Raw genomic sequence first — 26,907 nt, 5'->3', positions numbered from 1 at the left:
TGCTGGCTCCTCATTGTGGTGGCTTCTCTTGTTGCAGAGCATGGGCTCTAGGTGCATGGGCTTCAGTAGTTGTGGTACATGGGCTCAATAGTTGTGACACACGGGCTCTAGAGCACAGGCTCAATAGTTGTGGCACACAGGCTTAGTTGCTCCGCGGCATGTGGGATCTTCCTGGAGCAGGGATCGAACCCATGTCCCCTGCAGTGGCAGGCAGATTCTTAACCACTGCTCAACCTAGGAAGTCACCCAAATCTTCATATAACTACTTATTCTGAGATATTTTCTTTGACTCTTACTTAACTACAAATTAGTCAACTCTGTGCACAGTGGATATAATGATTAGTTATAAAGGATTTATCCCATAATAAATAAGATAGTTACAGATGCTTATTTTCAGTTTATTGGGGTTAAAGATGCTACAACTCACATGCTAGGAATAACTTTACAGACTCAGATCTCTAGGACAGCTCACCTTTGAGTAATTGATGGATTTAAGTTTGCCTGGTTATATCTTTCATCCTACAGCCCTTAAAAGATGGCTAATGAGTAAGTCAACCTGTGGCCACGGAATGAAATGATCCATGTGAAAGTAACCCTAATAATCTAGTTTCATGTTGTTGTGTTCAGTGTAATAGAACCAATAGTCAGCTATGTCTCTTAGAAGTTGAAGTCAATGAACAACATTTAATTATAAATGAAAAAATTCTAATTCTTATTCTAGGTTCCTACACAAGAGGAAAGAAGCTAAAAGTGAAGTAGATACAGTAGGCCAATATGATCAGGTTAACTGTTGTGTAAAAAATTAATCAAATATATTTTATTGACTCTATTATGAGGTATAGAAATTAGGTTTAAAAAGCAAACATATCAGAATTAATATGCATGTATATTGTCATTCCAAGTAGTCAGATTGTAAACTATATACTTGTTCTAATAATTCTTTAATTGTTCAACAGATTTTTAGAATTTCTTTTTGGGGGTTCCTTTTTAGATCCATTTGATAGTGCCACATTACCTTAGCAGCCTGAAGTATCTAACTAGTTTAAGGTAACATGAATGATGTTTAAGCTAATTTCTTCAACTCAATTTTAGGACTGATTATTATAAGTAGCTTGATGGCTTAAAACCTAATTCCTGGAAATATAGATATTTATGAGCTATTTTTTAAAGAATTTAATAATTACCTCATTTATATTTAATAATTTATCACCTTTAGAAATATACCATTTAAAATTCTCTAATGTGGACGGTCTTAAAGATTTAAATGTATAATCTTTATTTTAGGACATGGACTTTGTACGCTTCATCATCAACTGCTTTAAGGTTTATTACCCTAAATACCTCTGTAAGTAACTTCCTCCTTTATAAAAATATAATATAGTGAAACCGTAGACAATGTCTAAGAATTGTGGAGCTTTATATTATTGTAGACTTTAATAACTGAGACATTGTTTTCTGGTGGAGAGCTTAACTGTGTTCTAGAAGTTTAAATACATACCCTAGTAGGTACAGGAAAAATTTCCCATAAATAATCGTTGTCCTTTACAGGTGGTTTTAAGAGTTTAAGTTATAATGTGTGTATGTGGCATCCTATAACAAACACACACACACACACACACACGTAGACATAAAAACATACATTTATTTCCAAGATTATCCCATTTTTAGTAAGTTTTCAATTGAGAAATTAATTGTAAATAATATTATTTGGAACTTCTTACATGCAAGATACAGATGAGCAGTATTGGTAATTAAAGTATACTGTGTGATGAACGATGCGCACATAAAGGACACTATGTTTCTATTTGCTGTTTTTAAATTGTCATTAAGAAAACACTAGTGTGTACTACATTTGAATCTCGCATTTGGAGTTTCTTTTTAATTGTGACTCTTCTATTAATTACCTGAAGAACTCCTAAATCTCATATATTCATTTTTGATTTATTAGATTTACATGATGGTTTCCCCCTGGGGAAATCAAGATGCCATCCCACATAAACAGTCAAATATTTTTAAAAACCCCAGTGGGTCTCAAGTGAAGAGACAGAAGAGAGGCAACAGGGACATCAGAAAATGGAAACTCACAGGTCTGCCTGGGCACACCCCTGGCACATGCCACAATTAGTGTCTTTTTGGACTTATGACTCAGGTGACACTAAAGCGTGAAATCCCTAAGTCATTTTATTTTGATGTGCTTTCACATTAGTGTTAATGTGAAGTGAGGAACAGACAGAAAGCATGATGGATATCGTGGATCAGTGCCACTCTCAGCCCTGTGCTCTCGTGTCTTCAGAGAGAGTATTCATGCACATTTTTGGGTAAAGGAATGTCTAGTTTGGGGAACCCGTAGGATCTACTGTTCCTTTTGAATCCTTTCTGGATCTGGCATATACCCTGATTCGTTAAGACTTGCTGAGTGGTACCATTCATTGGTCAATAGGGAATCACTGCCCTGTATTATTAGATTTTTTTCTTTTTTGTACAAAATGAAAATAAAATATCCACTTGTTTATTGAAATATTTAAAGGGGTTTGTGAAGAGCCATTTATGAAGAGCACAGATATTAATAGTAGTTGATGAAACACGTCTAAGATTCTTTTGAGAAAACTATTAATACATGGGTCTATATAAAGATGAACATTGGGCTTCCTAGGTGGCGCAGTGGTTAAGAATCCGCCTGCCAATGCAGACGTCACGGGTTCGATCCCAGCTCCAGGAAGATCCCACATGCCACGGAGCAACGAAGCCCGTGTGCCAAAAAAAAAAAAAAAAAAAAAAAAAGATGAACATTGTCAATCCAAACAACGAGAGATGATGTATATATTCTAGCTACATAATGTTTTGCAAACATTGAATTTTGTAGAATCTTACATTGATTATGCTTCCAAATTTGTCATGAAATATAAATATTATTTATTAAAATCTTGAGTCCAAATCTTTTTAGGCATATCTCAGATGACAACTGAGGTATTAAGCACCAGGGTACCTGTTTGCAAATACTTTGTTCCTTACATGTACATTATTTGTCCTACATTAATATAATCATTCTAGGAGGTTCTCTGTTCAGAGAAGAATGAAATTATGTTTTGATTCATCTGGAATAGAAGAACGAATTTGATATCAAAAATCCCCTTTGTGGGTTCTGATTCTTTCTCACAATTGTTAATAGGGCTGTTTAATATCTTCATCTAAGTAGACAATTAATATTTCTGTATACTTTGGAATTATTCGTTTCCTGGTGCTCATAATATCAAGAAAAGTTGAAATAATTTTTGTTTCTTAAAACATAATGATTGATTAAAAATGGGGGAGGGACAACTGTCAGAGTGGTTTTAACAATATAATCTCTAGAAAATTATCATTGAAAACATAAATTAGACATTGAAATCATTTGAAAGCTCAGTGGCCTTTAGCACTAATACAACATGCCACATCCAAAGTCTCCACTTACCTACTTAACTGTTTTCTTTTGTACCTTTCTGCAAGCAAAAGTAGTAAATGAATAAAAGAACAGGCTATCTGCTAAAGGGCAATGATAGTGTGTTATTCATTTCACACAAGCCATCCTCCTAGGTGAGGCCCTCACCATTGTGAGAAGTTAGTTTAGTTCTAGCACCACTCACACTTTATGGAATTAAAACTGAGTCATCCGTCTCAGTTTTTAGTTACATTAAGATCACTAGCTTTTTCTAGGCCAGGTATAACTGATACTACTATTGTGGTACTAAGTCACAGTCAGTGAATTGTTTTTCATCTTTCAGCAAAAATGGTGATCTTTGATATGCCTTGGATAATGAACGGTGAGTATATTACTTATACTTTTCTAACACAAAATGTCTGATTCCTTTTTTTAGTTTGCCAACTTAGCCATATTTCTATGGTGTTTTAAAAAATATGTTATTATGTTTGGTGTGTACTTTTAAGAGGCTGGAGTTAGAACACTCAAAGGCTGTTCCTAAGCAAACTGGGCTAACATTCTACCCCCAGGCTCTGGGGATAGCCATTAGTCTTTTTTTTTTAAGCTCTTTATTGGAATATAATTGCTTTACACTCTTGTACCAGTTTTTGAGGTACACCAGAGTGAATCAGCTGTATTTATGCAGATATCCCCATATCCCCTCCCTCCCGCGACTCCCTCCCACCCTCCCTGTCCTGGCCCTCTAAGGCATCACCCATCATCAAGTTGATCTCCCTTTGTTATACAGCAACTTCCCACTAGTTATCTATTTTACATTTACCCATTAGTCTTGTCTAAAAACAATTTTAAAATGTTCAACCATTCAGATAAAACTATAGCCAGAAGCCTCAGTTTGTCACCTGCAGATGGGATATGTCGCAGAATGCAGACCTTGGCTAGGTTTTCTCATAGGCTTCAGGTGTTGAGGAACAAAATGGGATGAATCTGAAATTTAGTCCAAATCTCTGTAGTCACATAATCCTTAGGACAGTTGTGATATATTTTTTGGCAAAAAAAAATTTTTTTAAACCATTGAAAACCATTCTTAACCAACTTGAATGTGGTTATAAATTTAATGTTATTTTCAGAATGTGCATTTTCATTTGTGTTCGCCAGAGTCAATTGTTACATAGAAAGCAGTAGAGAAAACCAATGAAATCAAAACTTGGTTCTTTGAAAAGTTCAACAAAATTGACAAAACTTTAGCTAAACGGAAGAAGAAAAAAACTCAAATTATTAACATCAGGAATGAAAGGAGAGACATCACTACTGACCTTACAAAATTTTAAAGGATTAGAAGGGAATACTGTGAACAGTTGCATGCCAAGAAATTAGATAACCTAGATGAAATGGGCAAATTCCTGGAAAGACACAAACTGTCAAAATGGACTCCAGATTCTGAATAGAAGTATAAAAAAGAAATTGAATTAGTAATCAAAAAACTTCTCACAAAGAAAACCTGAGACCCAAAATGGCTTCACTAGTAAATTCCACTAAACATATAAAGAAGAATCAATACCAATTCTTCTCAAACTCTTCCAAAAAATAGAAGAAAACACTTTCCAGTTCGTTTTATGAGGCAATTATATCCCTAATAACAATCATCACAGAAAAAGAAAACTACAGACTAATATCCTTTATGAATATAAATGGACCAGCCCTCAATAAAGTACTAATAAACTGAATCTAGCAGCATATAAAAAGTGGGATTTATCTCAGGAATGAGAAGTTGGCTCAACATATGAGAGTCAACCACTTATCCAACATATTAATAAAGGAAAAAAACCACATAATCATCTTAATAGACACAAAAAGCACATAACAGAATCCACTACACTCTCCTGATAAAGGCACCCAAGAAACTAGGACTAGAAGGTGCAAAGAGTTGGGACAACTACAAAGTTAGGGGGACCACAGTAGTTCACACAAGACTGCCCTTACTTATCACACCAATTGTAAGTTCAAGGGGTTTCCACAACCACCCTCAGGTTTACTAGAATCATTCACAGACCTCACTGAAAGCTGTTATACTCACAGTTATGGTTTATTGCCAGGAAAGAATTCAGATTAAAATCAGCCAAGGGTAAAAAAAACATATGGCAGAATCCAGTGAAGTACCAAATGTGGAGTGTTACTTTCCCATCATCAATATGTAACAGTGCTCATGGAGTATTTTCAACCAGGGAAGCTCACCCAAACCTCAGTGTTCACAGTTTTTATTGGGGCTCCGTTACCTAGGCCTGACCAGTTTATCACATGGTTCATCTCAGTCTCCAGTCTCTCCAGAGGTCTACAAATACTGTGTGAACCAAAGCCCCCACCCTAAATCATATTGTTCCAGTGTGACTCAAGGTCCCTAGGCAAACAGAGACACTCCAGCAGGCATGAAGGTTACCTCCTGAAGCTGAGGGTAAAGGCCAGACCTTTCTTTGGGTGAAGTTATTTCTTCACAGAAAATTTCCTCACCCTGATAAAGGGCATCTGTGAAAACCTTCATCTATGAAAACCCATAGCTAACATCATACTTAACAGAAAAAGAATGAATACTTTTCCCCTAAGATGAGAAGCAAGATAAGGTTGTCAGCACTTAGGCAAGAAAAAGAAAAAGTATCCAGATTGGAAAAGAAGTCATACTACCTATATTGGCAGGTGACATCTTCTGTATGGAAAATTTAAAGGAATACACACACACGTACACAAAAGCCTATTAGAACCAATAAACAAATTCAGCAAGGTGTCAGGATACAAAGTTAATACACAAAACCAATTGTATTTCTATATACTAGTAATGAATAATCCAAAAATGAAGTTTAAAAACAATTCCATTTATAATAGCATTACAGAGAATAAAATACTTAGGAATAAAATTAATAAAAGAAGTTGAACTCGTATGCTAAAAACTATAAGATACCATTGAAGAAAATTCAAGACTTAGGTAAATATTCATCTCTTGTGCATGGATTAGAAGACCTAATATTGCTAAGATGGCAGTGCTTCCCAAATTGATTTACAGATTAAATGCAGTCCCTGTCAAAATTCCAACTGCCCCCCACTTTTTTTTTTTTTTTACAGATATTGACAAGCTTGTCCTTAAATTCATATGGAAGTGCAAGAGACCCAGAGTAATAAAAATAATCTTGAATAAGAATAGTGAAATTGAAGCACTCACACTTCATGATTTTAAAACTCCTATAAAGCTATAGTAATTAAAATGTGGTGGTGTGGACATAACAGTAGACATATAGATCAATAAAATAGAATTGAGAATCCAGAAATAAAGCCTAACACTTATGGTTAATTGATTTATTGATAGTGGTGCCAAGACAAGTGGAGAATGATTAGTCTTTTTAATAAATGATACTGGACAACTGAATAACCACATTCAAAAAGATGAAGGTAGAGCTCTACCTTCCATTATATAAAAAAATTAACTAAAAATGGACCAGAGTTTAAGCTATAAAACTCTTAGAAAAAAACATAGAAGTAAATCTTTGTGATCTTGGAGTAGGCAGTGGTTTCTTAGATATGACCCCCAAAAAGCACAAGCAACAAAAGAATAGATATATTGTACTTCATTAAAATTGAAAACTTCCGTACCTCAAAGGACACCATCAAGAATGTAAAAAGACAACTTTCAGAGTGGAAGAAAATATTTACAAATCAGACATGTGATAAGGGACTTGTGTCTAGAATATATAAATAACATTTATAATGCAACAATAAAATGACAAATGGCCCAACTAAAAAGGGCAAAGGATTTTTAATAGACGTTTTTCCAAAGAAGATATGCAAATGGACAATAAACACATAAAAGATGTTCAACATCGTTAGTCATTAGAGAAACGCAAGTAAAAACCAAATGAGATAGTACTTCACACCTACTGGGATGGCTGTAATCAAAAACAGACTAAAGTAGTAAGTGTCGACAGTGATGTAGAGAATCGGAAGCCTCATACATTGCTGGTGAGAATGTTAAACAGTGCAGCCACTGTGGAAAAAACAGTTTGGCACTTCCTCAAAAAATTAAACATAGAATTACCATATGACCCGGCAGTTCTACTCCTAGGTATATCCCCAAAAGAACTGAAAACATATGTCTACACAGAGTTGTACACACATGTTCATAGTAGTAGTATTCATAATAGTGAAAAGTAGAAACAATGCAAAGTTCATCAATTGATGAATGGATAAACAAATGTTATATACCCATAAAATGGAAAATTATTTAGCCATACAAAGGGATCAAATACTGATACATGCTACATCACAAATGAACCTTAAAAACATGCTGAGTGATGAACAAAGCCAGTAGGAAAAAAACATGTATGATTCCATTTATACAAAATGGGGAACTCCATAAAGACAGAAATTAGATTACTGGTTGCCAGGGAATGAGAGAAGGAAGGATGAGGGGAGATTGCCAGTGGGTGTGGATTTCTTTTCGGTGTGATAAAAATGTTCCAATACTAGATATGGTGTTGGGTTACCCAACTCTGTGAATATACTAAATAAAAATCATTGATGTGTACACTTTAAAAAGGTGAATTTTATGGTATGTAAATTTTATCTCAATAAAGCCGTTATAGAAAGTCAGATTTAGCACTTCAGTTAATTCAAATAGCCTAGCTTCAAACATGTCAACTCAGACTTTTTAAATTGAAATTAGTGAAAATGTAAATGTTATGTAAAAAAATTTGAAACATAATTAGTCAAAGTAAAAATGTAATTTTCTGAACTACTATTTAATGTTTATCATGCTGTTTTATTTCCTGAATTTTTTCATTGATACTTTTGTAAATTTAATGCAGGATTTCTTTTTTAATTCCTTTAATGTGCTTAGAAAGTCATGATGGAAACAAGGTTTAAAAGTTTAAGTATAAGTCAGAATGGCATGACAGAACAAAATTGTAATTACTAAACAGCTGTGTTTGGTCACAGTTCTAAACTGCAGGGCTTGGGAGAAAAGGCACAGAAGTTTTAGGGTTAGGATAGAAAGTCTGGGTCTGGCTCACATGCATTATGAGGAGGGCTTCTACATTCTCTTCCTGACTTCCCATTTAAGAAAGTTTTTCAGATTGGGGGCTTATCAGAGAGGCATAAGGCAAATGACTCTTCTCATACTATTGTAGTTAGTGAATCACAATGCTGTTTGATTCATTGTCTGGGAATCTTAGTAGTTGGGATCACTGATGGATTTGTACAGAGACCAAAACACTGATAGGTTTATTAATGAAAATCAGGGTAATTTAATCTTCCTGAATCTCCCTGGAACATTTGAAACCCATAAGGGACAAAGTGTAAATGCCTACAGGGATTAGAGAATATGAATTAAGTATCGTGCCATGGAAAAATATATATTAACAGATTTTAGCCTAAACTAATTTCAGAAGTCCTGGGTTAGCACATACAGTAAGTAAATCGAGAAAGAGAATGAAAGGAATTTCATGAAGTGACTGTTTCTTCTTCAGCTGCTTTCAAAATTGTGAAATCCTGGCTTGGTCCAGAAGCAGTGAGTTTGTTGAAGTTTACAAGTAAAAATGATGTCCAAGACTATGTCAGTATAGAATACCTGCCTCCTCACATGGGCGGAACTGTAAGTACAGTACTTGAAACCTGTTTCTAAAATAAGACTGGGACATGGCACATGGTGCTGTATTCTTTCCTCAAGGAAAAAGAAAAAGCAATATCTTACCATCCTAAGAAAAATCATAGATACCCTACCTAAAATAGCAAGCAGTGTTACAGACATTTTTTATTTAAGTTTTCGAGTTGTTAAATTTTTATTTGTGCATAGGTCATGTCTTTACATGGTTCTAAACTGAAAACTAGTGAGTAAAAGTACTCAGAAACAAGTATTCAGTAAAAAGTCTTTGAACTGCTATGCCAACCACCCTGTTCCCCTCCCTAGTTTCATTTCTTATTTTTATTTCCAGGGATCTGTGTTACCTATATAAGCAGCTATAGCATATATATAATATATAATAAGCAGCTATAGTATCTATACAATTTTCTCCCTCCCATCTGTTTTAAACAAGTAGTGTTTTTATACACTATTGTGTATCCTGCTTTTTTCTTCACATCGTAGAGATCATTCTATATCAATATGTGATAAGCTGTCTTACTCTTGTTTATGGCTGCATAGTATTCCAGTGTCTAGAGATGAGCCATAAATTGTTTAATGAATAACCATAAGTTATTTAATTTCCTTTCGACGTGTCTTTGGTTTGCTTCCAGTTGTTCACTGTTGAACAGTTTTTAATTTAAAAGATAATATATACTATCAAGATTTTGGGGAAATGATCTTATTACTTATAAGTAAGAGACCAGAAGTAAGTAGATATGTGTTAAGTTTTTAATACTCCATAACAATGAAACATATTTGGATAATGACTTCTTTTTTGTAAACTGTGAAACCTAGGGATTTGATATGTTTTGGGTTAACTTGATTGATAATATTTCAGTTATTTGACTTTTACAGTCTGCTTTGTACTGGCAAAATTGTATGCATAGAACCAAAGAACTAGCAAAATGAAAAGTCTTGGTAGGTCCTTTTCTTGGTTCTCTTTCATTATAAAAAACTTGAACCAATATTTTTTTTTGGGGGGGGGGGTCATCAACCTTTTATTTGTACAATACATCTGGAACATACCAAAGCTCATCTCTTAGCAACTGAATAAAATATCTGAACCACAGTTTACTCTCCACAAGGATGGTGTATTATACAGAAAGTTCTCAGCAGCTTTTGGCAATCAGCTAAAGATGATTTTAAGAAGGAAAAAAGAGAAGGAATAGTACAAAGTCCCTAGACAACACTTATGATCTGAGACTCAGATTTATTTTAAAGGATAAAAAACATATATTATCCTTAGGTCTGAGACTCTGTTTCCAGTCTATCAGAATTCAACATAATCCTCCATGGAACTGCCAACACACTTCAGCTCACTGCATGAGAAATTGGGTGGGGGGGGGGGGAGACAAAAAATAGAAATTTTTTCTATACAGATGTGCACAATTATTTCTTCAGCCAAATTGGACCTTAAACTGGTATCTTGATTCCCAGACATCTGAAAAACCAAATGAAAAGTCTCTATTATTACTGAATGATGGTCATTAAAGATGGCTGCAAAGATGTTTCTTTTTTTTCCCCTTCATCATCCAATTATTTCGGTCTTTTTTTAAAAAAATTTTATTGGAGTATAGTTGCTTTAAAATGTTGTGTTAGTTTCAGGTGTACAGTCAAGTGAATGTTTTATAAACACACACACACACACATACATTCTTTTTCAGATTCTTTTCCCATATAGATTATTAGAGTGTTGAGTAGAGTTCCCAGTTCTATTCAGTAGGTCCTTTTTACTTATGTATTTTATATATAGTAGAATCCCAGTCTCCTAATTTATCACTGCACTCCACTTTTCCCCTTTGGTAATCGTAAGTTTGATTTCGAGATCTGTGAGTCTCTTTCTGTTTTGTAAATAAGTTCGTTTGTACCTTTTTTTTATTAGATTCCACATATAAGTGAAATCATGTGATACTTGTCTTTGTCTGACTTACTTCACTTAGTATGATCATCTCTAAGTTGCAAATAGCATTATTCCATTCCTTTTATGGCTGGGTAATATTCCATTATATGTATGTACCATATCTTCTGTATCCATTCCTCTGTTGATGGGCATTTAGGTTGCTTACATGTCTTGGCTATTGCAAATAGTGCTGCAGTGAAAGATGGGGTACATGTATCTTTTCAAATTATGGTTTTCTCTGGATATATGCTCACAAAGTGGTATTGTTGGATCATATGGTAGCTCTGTTTTTAGTTTTTGAAGGAATTTCTGTACTATTCTCCACAATGGTTGTACCAATTTTCATTAGTACAACACCAACAGTGCAGGAGGGTTCACTTTTCTCCACATCCTCTCCAGCATTTATTGTTTATACATGATTTTTTTAATGATGGCCATTCTGACCAGTGTGAGCTGATACCTCGTTTTGATTTGCATTTCTACAATAGTGATGTTGAGCATCTTTTAATGTGTTTCTTGGCCATATTTATGTCTTCTTTGGAGTGATGTCTTTCTAGATCTTCTGCCCATTTTTTGATTGGGTTGTTTGTTTTTATTGGTTGTGTTGGGTCTTTTTTTACTGTGCACAGGCTTTCTTTAGTTGCAGTGAGTGGGGGCTACTCTTCGTTGTGGTGCACGGGCTCCTCATTGCCATGGCTTCTCTTGTTGCAGAGCATGGGCTCTAGGTGCATGGGCTTCAGTAGTTGCAGCACATGGGCTCAATAGTTGTGGCTTATGGGCTCAGTTGCTCTGCAGCATGTGGGATCTTCCTGGAGCAGGGATCGAACCCGTGTCCCCTGCATTGGCAGGCGGATTCTTAACCACTGCGCCACCTAGGAAGCCCGGGTTGTTTGTTTTTTTGATATTGAACTCCATGAGCTTTTTTGTATATTTTGGACATTAATCCCTTGTTGGTCGCTTTGTTTACAAATAATTTCTCCCAGTCTATGGGTTGTCTTTTCATTTTGTTTATGGTTTCTTTTGCTATCCAAAAGCTTTTAAGTTTAATTAGGTCGCATTTGTTTATTTTTATTTTCATTTTTATTACTCTAGGAAGTGGAACAAAAAAGATACTGCTGCAGTTTATGTCAGAGAGTGTTATGCGTATGTTTTCCTCTAAGAGTTTTATAGTATCTGGTCTTACATTTAGGTCTTTGATCCATTTTGAGTTTACTCTTGTGTATGGTGTTAAAGAGTGTTCTAATTTCATTCTTTTACATGTAGCTGTCCAGTTTTCCCAGCACCATATGAGGGAATGTTTATTTCTGGACTTTCGATCCTGTTGCATTGATCTATATTTCAGTTTTTGTGTCAGTATCATACTGTTTTGATTTCTATAGCTTGGTAGTTTAGTCTCACAATTGCTTTGGCTATTCGGGTTCTTTTCTGTCTCCATACAAATCATAAAATTTCTTGTTCTAGTTCTGTGAACAATGCCATTGGTAATTTGATAGGGGTTGCATTGAATCTGTAGATTGCTTTGGGTAGTATAGTCATTTTCACAATATTGATTCTTCCAATCCAAGAATATGGTATATCGTTCCTTCTGTTTGTGTCATTTTCGATTTCTTACATCAGCATCTTATAGTTTTCAGAGTACAGGTCTTTTGCCTCCTTAGGTAGGTTTATTCCTAGGTATTTTATTCTTTTTGATGCAGTGGTAAATGGGATTGTTTCCTTACTTTCTCTTTGTGATCTTTTGTTGTTAGTGTATAGAAATGCAAGAGGTTTCTGTGTATTTTGTATCCTGCAGCCCTACTGAATTCATTGATGAGCTCTAGTAGTTTTCTGATAGCATCTTTAGGATTTCCTATGTATAGTATCATGTCATCTGCAAACAGTGACATTTTTGCTTCTTTTCCAATTTGGATTCCTTTTATTTCTTCTCTGATTGCTGTGACTAGGAGTTCCAAACCTATGTTGAATAAAAGTGCCAAAAATGGACATCCTTGTCTTGTTCCTGATCTTAGAGGAAATGCTTTCAGCTTTTCACTGTTGAGTATGATATTAGCTGTAGGTTTGTCATAAATGGCTTTTATTATGTTGAAGTAAGTTCCCTTTATGCCCACTTTCTGGAGAATTTTTATCATAAATCGGTGTTGAATTTTGTCAAAAGCATTTTCTACATCTATTGAGATGATCAGAGGGTTTTTTTTTAATTTATTTATTTTCGTTTATTGGCTATGTTGGGTCTTTGTTGCTGCATGAGGGCTTTCTGTAGTTGTGGAGAGTGGAAGCTACTCTTTGTTGCAGTGTGTCAGATTCTCATTGGGTGGCTTCTCTTGTGGAGCGTGGGCTCTAGACCTGCAGGCTTCAGTAGTTGCAGAGCATGGGTTCAGTAGTTGTAGCTCATGGGCTCTAGAGCATAGGCTCAGTAGTTGTGGTGCATGGGCTTAGTTGCTCCACAGCATGTGGGATCTTCCTGTACCAGGGATTGAACTTGTGTTTCCTGCATTGGCAGGCAGATTCTTAACCACTGTGCTATCAGGGAAGCCCCGATCATAGTGTTTTTATTCTTTATTTTGTCAGTTTGTTGTATCACACTGATTTGTGGATATTAAAAAATCTTTTCATCTCTTGTGATGAATCCTACTTGATCTTGGTGTATGATCCTTTTAATGTATTGTTTGATTCAATTTGCTAGTATTTTGTTGAGGATTTTTGCGTCAGTGTTCATCAGTGATATTGGCCTGTAATTTTCTTTTTTGTGTGTGGTATCTTTGTCTGGTTTTGGTATCAGGGTGATGGTGGTCTCACAGAAGGAGTTTGGGAGTGTTTCTTCCTTTGAAATTTATGGGAAGAGTCTCAGAAGGATAGGTGTTAACTCTTCTCTAAATGTTTTATAGAATTCGCCTGTGAAGCCATCTGGTCCAGAAGTTTTGTTTGTTGGAATTTTTAAATCACAGTTTACATTTCAGTACTTGTGATTGATCTGTTTATATTTTGTTTCTTCTGGTTCATTCTTCAGATGTTGTACCTTTCTGAGAATTTGTCCATTTCTTCTAGGTTGTCCATTTTATTGGTATATAGTTGCTTGAAATAGTCTCCTGTGATCCTTTGTATTGCTGTGGTCTTTGTTGTAGTGTCTCCTTTTTCATTTCTAATTTTATTGATTTGAACCCTCTCCCTTTTTTTCTTGATGAGTCTGGCTAAAGGTTTATCAATTTTGTTTATTTTTTCAAAGAACCAACTTTTAGGTTCATTGATCTTTTCTATTGTTGTCTTTGTCTCTATTTCATTTATTTCTGCTCTGATCTTTATGATTTGTTTCCTTCTATTAACTTTGGGTTTTGTTTGTTCTTTCTCTGGTTGCTTTAGCTGTAAGGTTAGGTTTGTTTTTTAAATTAATTAATTTATTTATTGGCTGTGTTGGGTCTTCATTGCTGTGCATGGACTTTCTCTAGTTGCGGAGAGTGGAGGCTACTCTTTGTTGCAGTGTGCAGGCTTCTCATTGCAGTGGCTTCTCTTGTTGTGGAGCACAGGCTTTAGGTGCACAGGCTTCAGTAGTTGTGGTACGTGGGCTCTAGTTGTGGCTCACGGACTGTAGAACACAGGCTCAGTAGTTGTGGTGCATAGGCTTAGTTGCTCCATGGCATGTGAGATCTTCCCGGACCAGGGATTGAACCTGTGTCCCCTGCATTGGCAGGAGGATTCTTAACCACTGCACCACCAGGGAAGTCCTGGTTAGGTTATTTGAGATTTTTCTTGCTTCATAAGGTAAGATTTTATTTCTGTAAACTTCCCTCTTAGAATAGTTTTTGTTGCTTCCCATAGGTTTTGGATCTCTGTGTTGTTTTTCATTGTCATTGTCTCTAGGTATTTTGTGATATTCTCTTGTGATCCATTGATTGTTTCAATGGATTTCTTTAGTGATCCGTTGGTTGGTTATTAGAATATTATTTAACTTCCACATGTTTGTATTGTTTACAGTTTTTTCTTTTAGTTGATTTCTTTCTTTTAATTGGGTTATAGTTGTTTTATAGTGTTGTATTACTTTCTACTGTACAGCGAAGTGGAGTTCCCCATGCTATACAACAGGTTCTTATTAGTTGTCTATTTTATACAAATTAGTGTATATACGTCAATCCCAATCTTCCAATTTATCCCTCCTCCCTTTATCCCTGCTGACCATAAATTTATTTTCTACATTTGTAACTCTATTTCTGTTTTGTAGATAAATTCATTTGTAGCCTTTTTTTAGATTCCACCTATAAGTGATATCATATGATATTTGTCTTTGACTTACTTTTCCAATTTTGTTCCTTTTTATGGCTGAGTAATATTCCCTTGTGTATATGTACCACATCTTCTATATCGATTTGTCTGTTGATGGACATTTAGGTTGCTTCCATGACCTGGCTATTGTAAATAGTGCTGCAGTGAAAGTTGGGGTACATGTGTCTTTTCAAATTATGGATTTCTCTGGATATATGCCCAGCAGTGGGATTCCTGAGTCATATGGTAATTCTCTTTTTAGTTTTTTAAGGAACCTCCATTCTGTTCTCCATAGTGGCTGTATCAATTTACATTCCCACCAACAGTGCAGGAGGGTTCCCTTTTCTCCACATCCTCTCCAGCATTTATTGTTCTAGATTTTCTGATGATGACCATTCTAACTGGTGTAAGGTGATACCTCATTGTAGTTTTGATTTGCATTTCTCTAATAATTAGCGATGTTGAGCAGCTTTTCATCTGCCTCTTGGCCATCTGTATGTCTTCTTTGGAGAAATGTCTGTTTAGGTCTTCTGCTCATTTTTTGTTTCATATTGAGCGACATGAGCTGTTTATATATTTTGGAGATTAATCTCTTGTCTGTTGATTCGTTTGCAAATATTTCCTCCCATTCTGAAGGTTGTCTTTTCATCTTGTTTATAGTTTCCTTTGCTGTGCAACAGTTTTTAAGTTTCAGGTCCCATTTGTCTATTTTTGTTTTTATTTCCATTACTCTAGGAGGTGGGTCAAAAAAAGATCTTGCTGTGATTTATGTCAGTGTTCTTCATATGTTTTCCTCTAAGAGTTTTATAGTGTCCAGTCTTACATCTAGGTCTTTAATCCATTTTGAGTTTATTTTTGTGTATGGTGTTCAAGAGTGTTCTAATTTCATTCTTTTACATGTAGCTGTCCAGTTTTCCCAGCACCAGTTGGTGAAGAGACTGTCTTTTCTCCATTGTATATCCTTGCCTGCTTTGTCATAGATTAAAACCCATAGGTACGTGGGTTTATCTCTGGGCTTTCTATCCTGTTCCATTGATCTGTATTTCTGTTTTTGTGCCAATACCATATTGCCTTGATTACTGTAGCTTTGCAGTATAATCTGAAGTCAGGGAGTCTGATTCCTCCAGCTCCATTTGTTTTTTTTTCCCTCAAGATTGCTTTGGCTGTTCAGGGTCTTTTGTGTCCCCATACAAATTTTAAGATTTTTTTGTTCTAATTCTGTAAAAAATGCCATTAGTAATTTGATAGGGGTTGCACTGAGTCTGTAGATTGCTTTGGGTAGTAAGTATAGTCACGTTCACAACATTGATTCTTCCAATCCAAGAACATGGTATATCTCTCCATCTGTTTGTGTCATCTTTGATTTCTTTTATAAGTGTCCTATAGTTTTCTGAGTACAGATCTTTTACCTCTCTAGGTAGGTTTATTCCTAGGTATTTTATGCTTTTTGTTGCAATGGTGAATGCAAGTGTTTCCTTAAATTCTCTTTCTGATCTTTCATTGTTCATGTATAGGAATACAAGAGATTTTTGTGCATTAATTTTGTATCCTGCAACTTTACCAGATTCACTGATTAGCTCTAGTAGTTTTCTGGTGGCATCGTTAGGATTTTCTACATATGGTGTCATGTCATCTGCAAACAGTGAAAGTTTTACTACTTCTTTTCCAATTTGGATACCTTTTATTTCTTTTTCTTCTCTGATTGCCATGGCTAGGAATTCCAAAATGGTGTTGAATGATAGTGGCAAGAGTGGACATTGTTGTCTTCTTCCTGATCTTAGTGGAAATGCTTTCAGTTTTTCACCATTGAGAATGATGTTGGCTGTGGGTTTGTCATATATGGCCTTTATTATGTTGAGGTAGGCTCCCTCTTCACCCACTTTCTGGAGAGTTTTTAATCATCAGTCGCTGTTGAATTTTGTTAAAAGCTTTTTCTGCATCTATTGAGATGATCATATGGTTTTTATGCTTCAATTTGTTAATATGGTATATCACATTGATTTGCATATATTGAAGAATCCCTGCATCTCTAGAATAAATCCCACTTGATCATGGTGGATGATCCTTCTAATGTGTTGTTGGATTCTGTTTGCTAGTACTTTGTTGAAGACTTTTGCATCTATATTCATTAGTGATGTTGGTCTGTAATTTTCTATTTTTGTAGTATCTTTGTCTGGTTTTGGTATCAGGCTGATAGGGGCCCCATACAATGAGTTTGGGAGTGTTCCTTCCTCTGCAATTTTTTGGAAGAGTTTGAGAAGGATGGGTGTTAGCTCTTCTCTAAATGTTTGATATAATTTGCCTGTGAAGCTATCTGGTCCCGGACTTTTGTTTGTTGGAAGATTTTTAATCACAGTTTCAACTTTATTACTTGTGATTGTTCTGTTCATATTTTCTATTTCTTCTTGGTTCAGTCTTGGAAGGTTGTACTTTTCTAAGAATTTGTCCATTTCTTGCAGGTTGTCCATTTTATTGGCATATAATTGCTTGTAGTAGTCTCTCATGATGCTCTGTATTTTTGCAGTGTCCATTGTAACATCTTTTTCATTTCTAATTTTATTGATTTGAGTCCCCTCCCTCTTTTTCTTGAGGGGTCTGGCTAAAGTTTTATCAATTTTGTTTATCTTCTCAAAGAACCAGCTTTTAGTTTTATTGATCTTTGGTATTGTTTTTTGTTTCTATTTCATGTATTTTTGCTCTACATCTTTATGATTTGTTTCCTCCTACTAATTTTGGGTTTTGTTTGTTCTTCTTTCTCTAGTTGCTTTAGGTGTAAGGTTAGACTGAGATTTTTCTTGTTTCTTGAGGTAGGATTGTATTGCTATAAACTTCCCTCTTAGAATTGCTTTTGCTGCTTCCATAGGTTTTGGATCTTTGTGTTTTCATTGTCATTGTCTCTAGGTATTTTTTGATTTCCTCTTTGATTTCTTCAGTGACCCATTGGTTGTTTATTAGCTTATTGTTTAAATTTCACCTGTTTGTGTTTTTCTACTTTTTTTTTTTTTTTACTGTTATTGGTTTTTTTTTTATATAGTTGATTTCTATCTCATAGCATTATGGTCAGAAAAGATTGTTGATATGATTTCAGTTTTCTTAAATTTACTAAGGCTCACTTTGTGGCCCAGCATGTGATCAATCCTAGAGAATGTTTCCTGTGCACTTGAGAAGAATGTGTACCATGCTGCTTTTGGAAGGAATGCTCTATAAATACCAATTAAGCCCATCTGGTCTAATGTATCATTTAAGGCCTGTGTTTCCTTATTGATTTTCTGTCTGGATGATCTGTCCATTGATGTGACATGTTAAAAGTCCCCCACTATTATCGTGTTACTGTCAATTTCTCCTGTTAACGTTTGCCTTATGTATTAGGTGCTCCTAAGTTGGATGCATATATGTTTATAATTGTTATATCTTCTTCTTTGATCCCTTGATCCTTATGTAGTGTCCTTTGTCTCTCATAACAGTCTTTATTTTAAAGTCTATTTTGTCTGATATGAGTATTGCCACTTCAGCTTTCTTTTGATTTCCATTTGCATGGAATACCTTTTTCAATCCCCTTACTTTCAGCCTATATGTGCCCCTAGGTTTGAAGTGGGCCTCTTATAGACAGCATATATATGGGTTTGTATCCACTCAGCCAGTCAGTGTCTTTTGGTTTAATCATTTAATCCAGACATTTAAGGTAATTATTGATATATATGTTCTTATTGCCAGTTTTTTGTTTTTTGTTTGATTGTTTGTTTTTGATCATGCTGCACAGCATGCAGTATCTTAGTTCCCCAATCAGGGATTGAACCCAGGCCATGGCAGTGGAAGCACCAAGTCCTACCCACTCGACCACCAGGGAATTCCCTTCTTATTGCCATTTTGTTAATTGTTGTTTTCATTTGTTTTTGTGCATCTTTTTTCTCCCCTTCCTCTTTTGTTCTCTGGTGATTTGATGACTAACTTTAGTGTTGTGTTTGGATTACTTTTTCCTTTTTGTGTGTCTATTGTAGATTTTTGGTTTGTGGTTACCATGTTTTGATATAGCAGTCTATATACAGGGTGAGTCAAAAATTATCCGTACTCCAGTTATATTAAAACTTCTGTTGGCTGCACTGTCTTATGAGCACTTTCTGTTCAAGGCAACTATCTCCCCAGTCACTGCTGTGCAGGTGTGAATGTGTTACATCAGATTGTTTGTAACTGCAGTGCGAGCAAAAAATGGATGCCCCACTTGTGATTTGCGTGAAAGAAGAGCAGCATGCAGTGATGCGTTTTTTGTGGTCTGAGGATGTACCTGGTGCCATTATTTATGGAAGACTTTGTACACAGTATGGAGAAAGTGTTTTGCCGTGAAGAAGTGTGTATGAATGGATAGAGAAGTTCAAGAAAGTTTGTACAAGTGTTAACCATCAAGAAGGAGCCAGACACCATCCACAGATTAAATGCAGAGGACTGCTATCCAAGGGCCTTGTGATCTTGCATGACATTGCACATCTGCACACTTTTGCCCATACTGTCGACACTGCAAAAACTTCATTTTGAGGTGTTAAAGCATCCTCCTTATAGTCCTGATCTTGCTTCATCAAACTTTCACCTGTTTGGTCCCCTGAAAGTAGCCCTATGAGGATCAATATTCACTTCTGATGAAGAAGTGAAGACAGTGGTTCATTTATGGCTCACAGCTCAGCCTAAAACATTTTTTAATGAGGGAATCTGAAAGCTTATTGACAGACGGACAAAGTATTGAAAAGCAAGGAGATTATGTCAAAAAATGATGTATTTGTCTTTTCTAAAAGTTAATTAAAATAAATTCTACAGCCAGAGTTTGGATAATTTTTGACTCACCCTCATATAAAGTTGTTTTTAGTTGCTGGTCTTTAAATTTCAGATGCATTTCCCATATCCTGCATTCGTACTCTCCTCATGATTGCTGGTTTTAATATTATATTTGTGTGTGGATTATTTCCTACCTTTAGTGTATGTTTTCTTTTACTGGTGAGCTTTTCCAGTGATAATTTTCTTGTCTCTAGTTGTGGCCTTGTTTTTTTCCCCACATCTAGAGAGGTTCCTTTAACATTTGTTGCAAAGCTGGTCTGGTGGTGCTGAATTCTCTTAGCTTTTGCTTGTCTGTAATGCTTTTGATTTCTCCAAATCTGAATGAGAGCCTTGCTGGGTAGGGAATTCTGGATTGTAGGTTCTTCCCTTTCATCGCTTTAAATATATCGTGCTGTTCCCTTCTGGTCTGCAGAGTTTCTGCTGAAAAATAAGTTGATAACCTTTGGGGAGTTCCCTTGTGTGTTATTTGTTGCTTTTAATATTTTTCCTTTGTGTTTAATTTTTGTCAGTTTGATTAATATGTGTCTTGGGGTATTCCTCCTTGGATTTATCCTGCCTGGGACTCTCTTCATTTCCTGGACATGGGTGACTATTTCCTTTCCCATGTTAGGGAAGTTTTCAGCTACTACCTCTTCAAACATTTTCTCAGGTCCTTTCTCTCTCTCTTGTCCTTCTGGCACCCCTTTAACATGAATGATGGTGCATTTAATGTTGTCGCAGAGGTCTCTTAGATTGTCTTCATTTCTTTTTGTTCCTTTTTCTCTTTATTTTGTGGCAGTGATTTCCACCATTCTGTCTTCCAGCTCACTTATCCATTCTTCTGCCTCATTTATTCTGTTATTGATTCCTTCTAGTGTATTTTTCATTTCAGTCATCATATTGTTCATCTCTGTTTGTTCTTTAAGTCATCTAGCTCTTTATTAAACATTTCTTGTATCTTCTTGGTCTGTGCTTCCATTCCTTTTCCGAGATCTTGGATATTCTTTACTGTCATCACTCTGCATTCCTTTTCAGGTAGATTGCCTATCTTCACTTCATGCAGTTGTTCTTCTGAGGTTTTATCTTGTTCCTTCATCTGGGACATATTCCTCTGCTGGTCTCATTTTGTCTAACTTGCTGTGATTGTGGTTTCCATTCTGCAGGCTGCAGGGTTGTAGTTCTTCTTGCTTATGCTGTCTGCCCCCTGGTGGATGAGGCCAGTCTAAGAGGCTTTTGCAGGGAATTCCCTGGTGGTTCCCTGTTTAGGACTCCACACCTTCACTGCTGAGGGCGCACATTCATTCCCTGGTTAGGGAACTAAGATCCCTGAAGCCACGTGGTGTGGTCCCCCACCAAAAAAACCCCCACTTATTTAAGAGGCTTGTGCAGGTTTCCTTGTGGGAGGGACCAGTTCCTGCCCACTGGTGCATGGAACTGGGTCTTGCCCCTCTGGTGGGCAGCTGTGGGCTGAGAAAGACTTTAGGCAGACTGTCTGCTGATGGGTTGGGCTGCATTCCCACCGTGTTGATTGTTTGGCCTGAGGTGTCCCAGCACTGGAGCTTATAGGCTGTTGAGTGGGGCCACGTCTTGTTGAGAAAATGGTGGCCTCCAGGAGGGCTCACGCCAATGAGTACTCCCCAGAACTACCATCACTAGTCTCTTTGTCCCTGCAGTGAGCCACAGCCACCCCCTGACTCAGAAGGAGACCTCCAATACTAGCAGATAGGTCTGGCCCAGGCTCCTATGAGGTCACTGCTTTTTCCCCTGTGTCCTGGTGCTCATCATACCTTATGTGTGCCCTCTAAGAGTAGAGTTTCTGTTTCCTCCCATCCTGTGGAATTCCTGTGATCAAACCTCGTTGGCCTTCAAAGCCAAATACTCTTGGGGGCTCATACTCCTGATGCCAGACCCTTAGGCTGGGCAGCCTGATGTGGGGCTCAGAACTTTCACTCCTATGGGAGAACCTCTGCTATATAATTATTTTCCAGTTTGTGGATCACACAAATGGCAGGTGTAGGATTTGATTTTATCGTGATTGTGCCCCTCCTATCATCTCGTTATGGCTTCTTGTCTTTGGATGTAGAATATCTTTTTTTGGTAGGTTTCATTATTTTTTTGTCAATGGTTGTTCAGCAGTTAATTGTGATTTTGGTGTTTTAATGAGAAGAGATGAGCTCACGTCCTTCTACTCTGCCATCTTGTCTCTGCCCTCAATCAGAAATGTTTCATTTTGGGGTGCTCAATTTTTGTCAATATTTTTATGACTTCCAGGTTTCATGGTTTACTTAGAAAGGGCTTCCCTTACTTAGGTTTTGTGTTTTTTTGTTTTTGTTGTCTTTTTAATCCTCCTATGTGTTGTTCTGGAGCTTATATCGTTTTTAAAAAATATACACATACATTTAAAGCTTTTATTCATCTGAAATTCTTTTTGGTATAATGACCTAAAGATCCAACTTGCTTCCTTCACAGATGGCTGGCCAGTTGTCCCACACCACATCCTGCTTTTTCCTTGCTGTTTTGAAATGCTCGTTTTGTTTTAAATTTCACTATCTAATTAACTGTTTTCTTGGCCAGAGGAATGGATTTTAACTTTACTAAGTATTTTTTCTCAAACTGATACAGAATTCTTTTCTCTCAGGATCCTTTCAAATATACTTACCCACCACTTGTAGATGATGACTTCCAGACCCCGCTGTGTGAAAATGGGCCTATTGCCAGTGAGGATGAAGCTTCAAGTAAAGAAGATATAGAAAGTGATGGCAAAGAAACCTTGGAAACAATTTCTAGTGAAGAACAAATAGCTCTTCCTAAAAAGGTAATTTTAAGAAAAAATAGAATTGAGACAAAAGCTGTGACCTAGCCCCAATTCTACCACTAGCTGGCTATGTAATTTCAGGTGCCTCACTTAACTTGCTGCCCTTCCACATCTTTACGTAAAAAGAAAGAGGAAGGATAGCACTAGCTGACTGGTAGTACCACTACAGTATATAAAAGGCTGATTCCATGATTTTGTATAAAAATTGGCAAAACACACCTTGAAAGAATCCTTTTATCTAAAATATTTTTTTAATCTACCTAAAATAAAGTAAAAGTAACTTAAAACGTTACTTGATCTACTTCCTCTTTTTCATTTTTTAAAGAGCACTTAGTTGTTATGTTTTTATGAGATATCAGGGAATTGATAGAGGGATAAATATATCGTGATGTAGAACAGATTTAAAAACACTTAAGGGAGGGGAATTCCCTGGTGGTCCTGTGGTTAGGACTCTGTGTTCTCATTGCCGAGGGTCCAGGTTCAGTCCCTGGCTGGGGAACTAAAATCCCACAAGCTGCATGCCACAGCCAAAAAAATAAAAATAAAAACTCTTAAGGGAAAGACCATGTTACATTTTCTAAAGGGGCCTATTTACATAGTAGGCACTCAAATATAGGTTAATGGTCAGGTTACTATATGTTAAATATATAATTTAGATATAATAAACCTATGTTAAAGATTATAATTTGGATTGAGTCATTGTAGTACTTACTTTTTGACCTAATGAACTGCTTGTCGGGTGAAACTCAATTTCTTTATCTTTCTATCTTCATATATATGTATTTTTTGTCTTTAGGTTAACATAATAGAACCTACTTCCAAAGCAGAAGAGAATGAAAAAGTTGATTCCAAAATGAAAGCTTTCAAGAAACCACTGAGTGTGTTTAAAGGGCCCTTATTACACATCAGGTAATAGTTGAGGATTTTATTAGCTATGCTTTCATAATAGCTTTGAGGGAACTGCAAAATTAAGGACACTTCTGGACTGTTTTTGAAACTGTAGAAATATAAAAATAAGGGTTATCTGAAGACTCACCTAGGTTTTCAGATATAGTGGATATTTGTGGCTACCTGTTTGTTATTTATTCTGTTGAGTGTTTAAAGGGCCTTTATCCCACATTAGGTAATAAAAGTGAGTATTCCTATATTAACAACAAATCTCAATGACACATTTTTCTTATTTTACTGATAGTGTTTGACTTGAGCAAGTTTGAGTTTGCCAGAAATGCCACTGAAGTAGCCATTTATCGATTTGACCTTCCGAAAGCTAAAGTTGAACCAGGAAAATAGGGTTTTTACCAAAGTCAAATTTCAGCACATCTCTATTTTTCTTTCTAGGTTGTTCAATCCAAAAAAATTCAGTATTGTTTCTTTATCATTATGTAAAGACCTTTCTCACTAGTGATGCTTTTGGTTGGTAAATCTATACAGCCTATGTTAATACTGTTTTACCAACTTTATTTAGTAGTGACCTACTATATCATTTTCTATCCCTTTGCTTGAAACTTTTTATATAACTGTTAAAGACTCATGAACAATAGAGCCAGATATTTTAAGGATCGAATCTGAAATTCTCTAATTGACAAGATTGGTTTATATACATATATTTTGATTTCCGTTCTATTTGGATATATCTTCACCATCTACATGTGTGTGTGAGAGAGGGAAGGAGAGAAATACACATGAGTGTTCTCTTTTCCATGGTTTTTCTTCGTCATTTCCCCCGCTGTGGAATTTCTTTCCCATTTTTCCCTCGGCTAGTTTGGAAGTTCTTGTTTTTTCTCCGGAGGCCTGTCAAAACTATAGGTCCTGGCTTATGATTATCGAGGTATGGCTGGAAGAGCCGGACAGGGAGAAAGCCAACTCTACAATGCCTCCCCATCCCTCCAGAAAGTCACAGTGCTTCTCCTGCACACACACAGGGACCTAACCAACCTCTCTCTCCCTAGAGCTTTTCATGGTTTTTGTGCTGGATACTGAGAGCAGTTCTGAGATCCATAACCTTCCTGTCTTTTCTGTGGTATATTTTAGATCGGGTTTTGAAAAGAAGCCAGCAATCATGCTAATTTATGTTTTGTCCAAAGTGGAGCACAGCTCTCCTGGGAGAGCACTTATTTAAAAATGTGTGTTCTTGACATGAATAAGTATCTCTGATATGCCGATATTCCTGATATAAAATGAATCTATTTAAAGATGGAGCTCAAAGTCAAGGGCTATCTGAAGAGTTCACCTTTTTATCTAAAAATCACAGTCCTTTGCATTGTTTGGAGGACTCTGATTTGGCTCATGTAATTAAACTACACAAACTTTGCTTGAGTCTTTTTGTTTTTATTTTGGATCGTGGCCAGTAATAGTAAAATTTGCATTTTGAGGCTCACTGATTTTTGGACAATTTTTTCCTATAGTTCCCACTCCAAATTTTGTGTTTTTCTCCTTCCATATTACTTAGAAAAAACCTTTATATAGTCAGGAATTATTCTGTTACTTAAATACAGTCCTGATGATCTTTTCCTGTTATACTCTTCTGTTGGTATATAAAAATGGGCCCCATTCTAATGTTTGTATTTAGGTAAAGTTGAAGCAGCAATTTCTTCTCTGATTTTTATCTATCACCTACCAAAGAGTTTTAATAAACAAACCTTATGTGATTGTGCTGATTATAGGACTAATTCAGAATCTTCCTAATTCTCTCTTGTTCCTTCCTATTTTGCTTTTAGATCATGGGGGAAACCATAGGACTTTTTAAATAGTGTGCATTAAATCAGTAAGATTAAAATACAAAATATATTAGGTAACTGTTTTATAATCTTCTTTGATGAAATCTCTGAGCATAAAATATTAACCATATGTTTTTCTTCAAGCTGATGATTAGAGTGTCATTTATCCTGAGCAATATCATTGCCTTATACTTTTGTCACCACCTAGCCCAGCAGAAGAACTGTATTTTGGAAGTACAGAATCTGGAGAGAAGAAAGCCTTGATAGTGTTGACAAATGTAACTAAAAACATAGTGGCATTTAAGGTAAATATCTGAAAGATATAAATTGTGTGAAAATTGAAAGACTGATAATTTTGAACTTGTACAGTTTTTATTTATGATATTTTTAGGCTTGTTATACTGCCTTCTAGCTCTAACCATGTGTCATAGCTTATCAAAATTTTCCCTGAGGTCTGTATCTTAGTCTTTAATGTGCAGTGATAGGGTACTGTCCAAATTAGTCCCAGGGTTTGTTTAAAAAAAAAAAAAAGAAAGAAACTCACTTTTCATTGTATGAATCATTCATAGAGTGAAAAATAAAACTGTAAAATCCAAAGTGCATTTTCCCCCAAGTGTGGTATATTCTGGAGTGTAGTTTATACTGTATACTAACCTAATACTGAGCATTAAGTGTAACAGGACCGAGTCTACCACTGCCCCATATTGTAGCATATTATTTCCTTAAATCATCTATTTTTCTCGATGTCCTTTGATTATCTTGTTTTTAAATTTATGAATGCTATTGTAACGTGTTCTAATGTGTGTTGTTTTTTCAACATGAATTATTAAATTCAGGTGATTAACAGCATAAATTTAACAGTTGGATTTCTTTTTTAATTTAAGAGGAAGGCTAAGTGACAGACTTAGCGTTTTTTTCTAGTAGATTGAGATGCTTTTTTCCTATAGATGGGGAAAGATACATTGTATACATAACCACCAAGGTTGTTTTCTAGATTTTAATTTTTAAGCCATTTTAAAGCCATTTCCCCCCAAAGAGCATAAAGGTTATAATGTGACTACTGTTTTTTATGAACAGGTGAGAACAACTGCTCCAGAAAAGTACAGGGTCAAGCCAAGCAACAGCAGTTGTGACCCTGGCGCATCAGTTGATATAGTTGTGTCTCCCCATGGGGGTAAGTCGTCACCTGGGTGGCCACAGTGGGGTGTTACGGGGGATCTGGGGCTGGGTGATGAGTTAGCAGAGCAGGACTGGAATCTAGAAATTAGAAGAGTATCAGCAAGTCACCTCAGCACACTCTAGGCATCTGTGTCCTCACCTGTAAAATTAAAAAAAAAT

The 26,907-nt window shown here is 36.0% G+C and overlaps 1 protein-coding gene across 3 annotated transcripts in view; it reads left to right on the top strand.

Moving 5' to 3' along the window:
* MOSPD2 (motile sperm domain containing 2) overlaps nt 1–26,907 on the top strand; it is a 62,526-nt gene that overhangs the window by 24,798 nt on the left and 10,821 nt on the right. For all 3 annotated transcript variants that reach the window (XR_009050296.1, XM_057718397.1, XM_057718396.1), the window contains exons 6-12: nt 1,285–1,345; nt 3,762–3,800; nt 8,926–9,050; nt 22,676–22,852; nt 23,649–23,761; nt 25,778–25,874; nt 26,647–26,743. Coding sequence is in view for 2 of the 3 variants with exons in the window: in XM_057718397.1 (XP_057574380.1) it covers nt 1,285–1,345; nt 3,762–3,800; nt 8,926–9,050; nt 22,676–22,852; nt 23,649–23,761; nt 25,778–25,874; nt 26,647–26,743 (709 nt within the window). In the remaining variant the exon portion in view is untranslated. The remainder of the gene's footprint in view (nt 1–1,284; nt 1,346–3,761; nt 3,801–8,925; nt 9,051–22,675; nt 22,853–23,648; nt 23,762–25,777; nt 25,875–26,646; nt 26,744–26,907) is intronic.

Source organism: Hippopotamus amphibius, chromosome X (assembly GCF_030028045.1).
Source record: "Hippopotamus amphibius kiboko isolate mHipAmp2 chromosome X, mHipAmp2.hap2, whole genome shotgun sequence".
Lineage (NCBI taxonomy): Eukaryota > Metazoa > Chordata > Mammalia > Artiodactyla > Hippopotamidae > Hippopotamus > Hippopotamus amphibius.
Note: the sequence above shows the minus strand (reverse complement) of the source record. Positions and strands in the feature narration are given on the sequence as shown.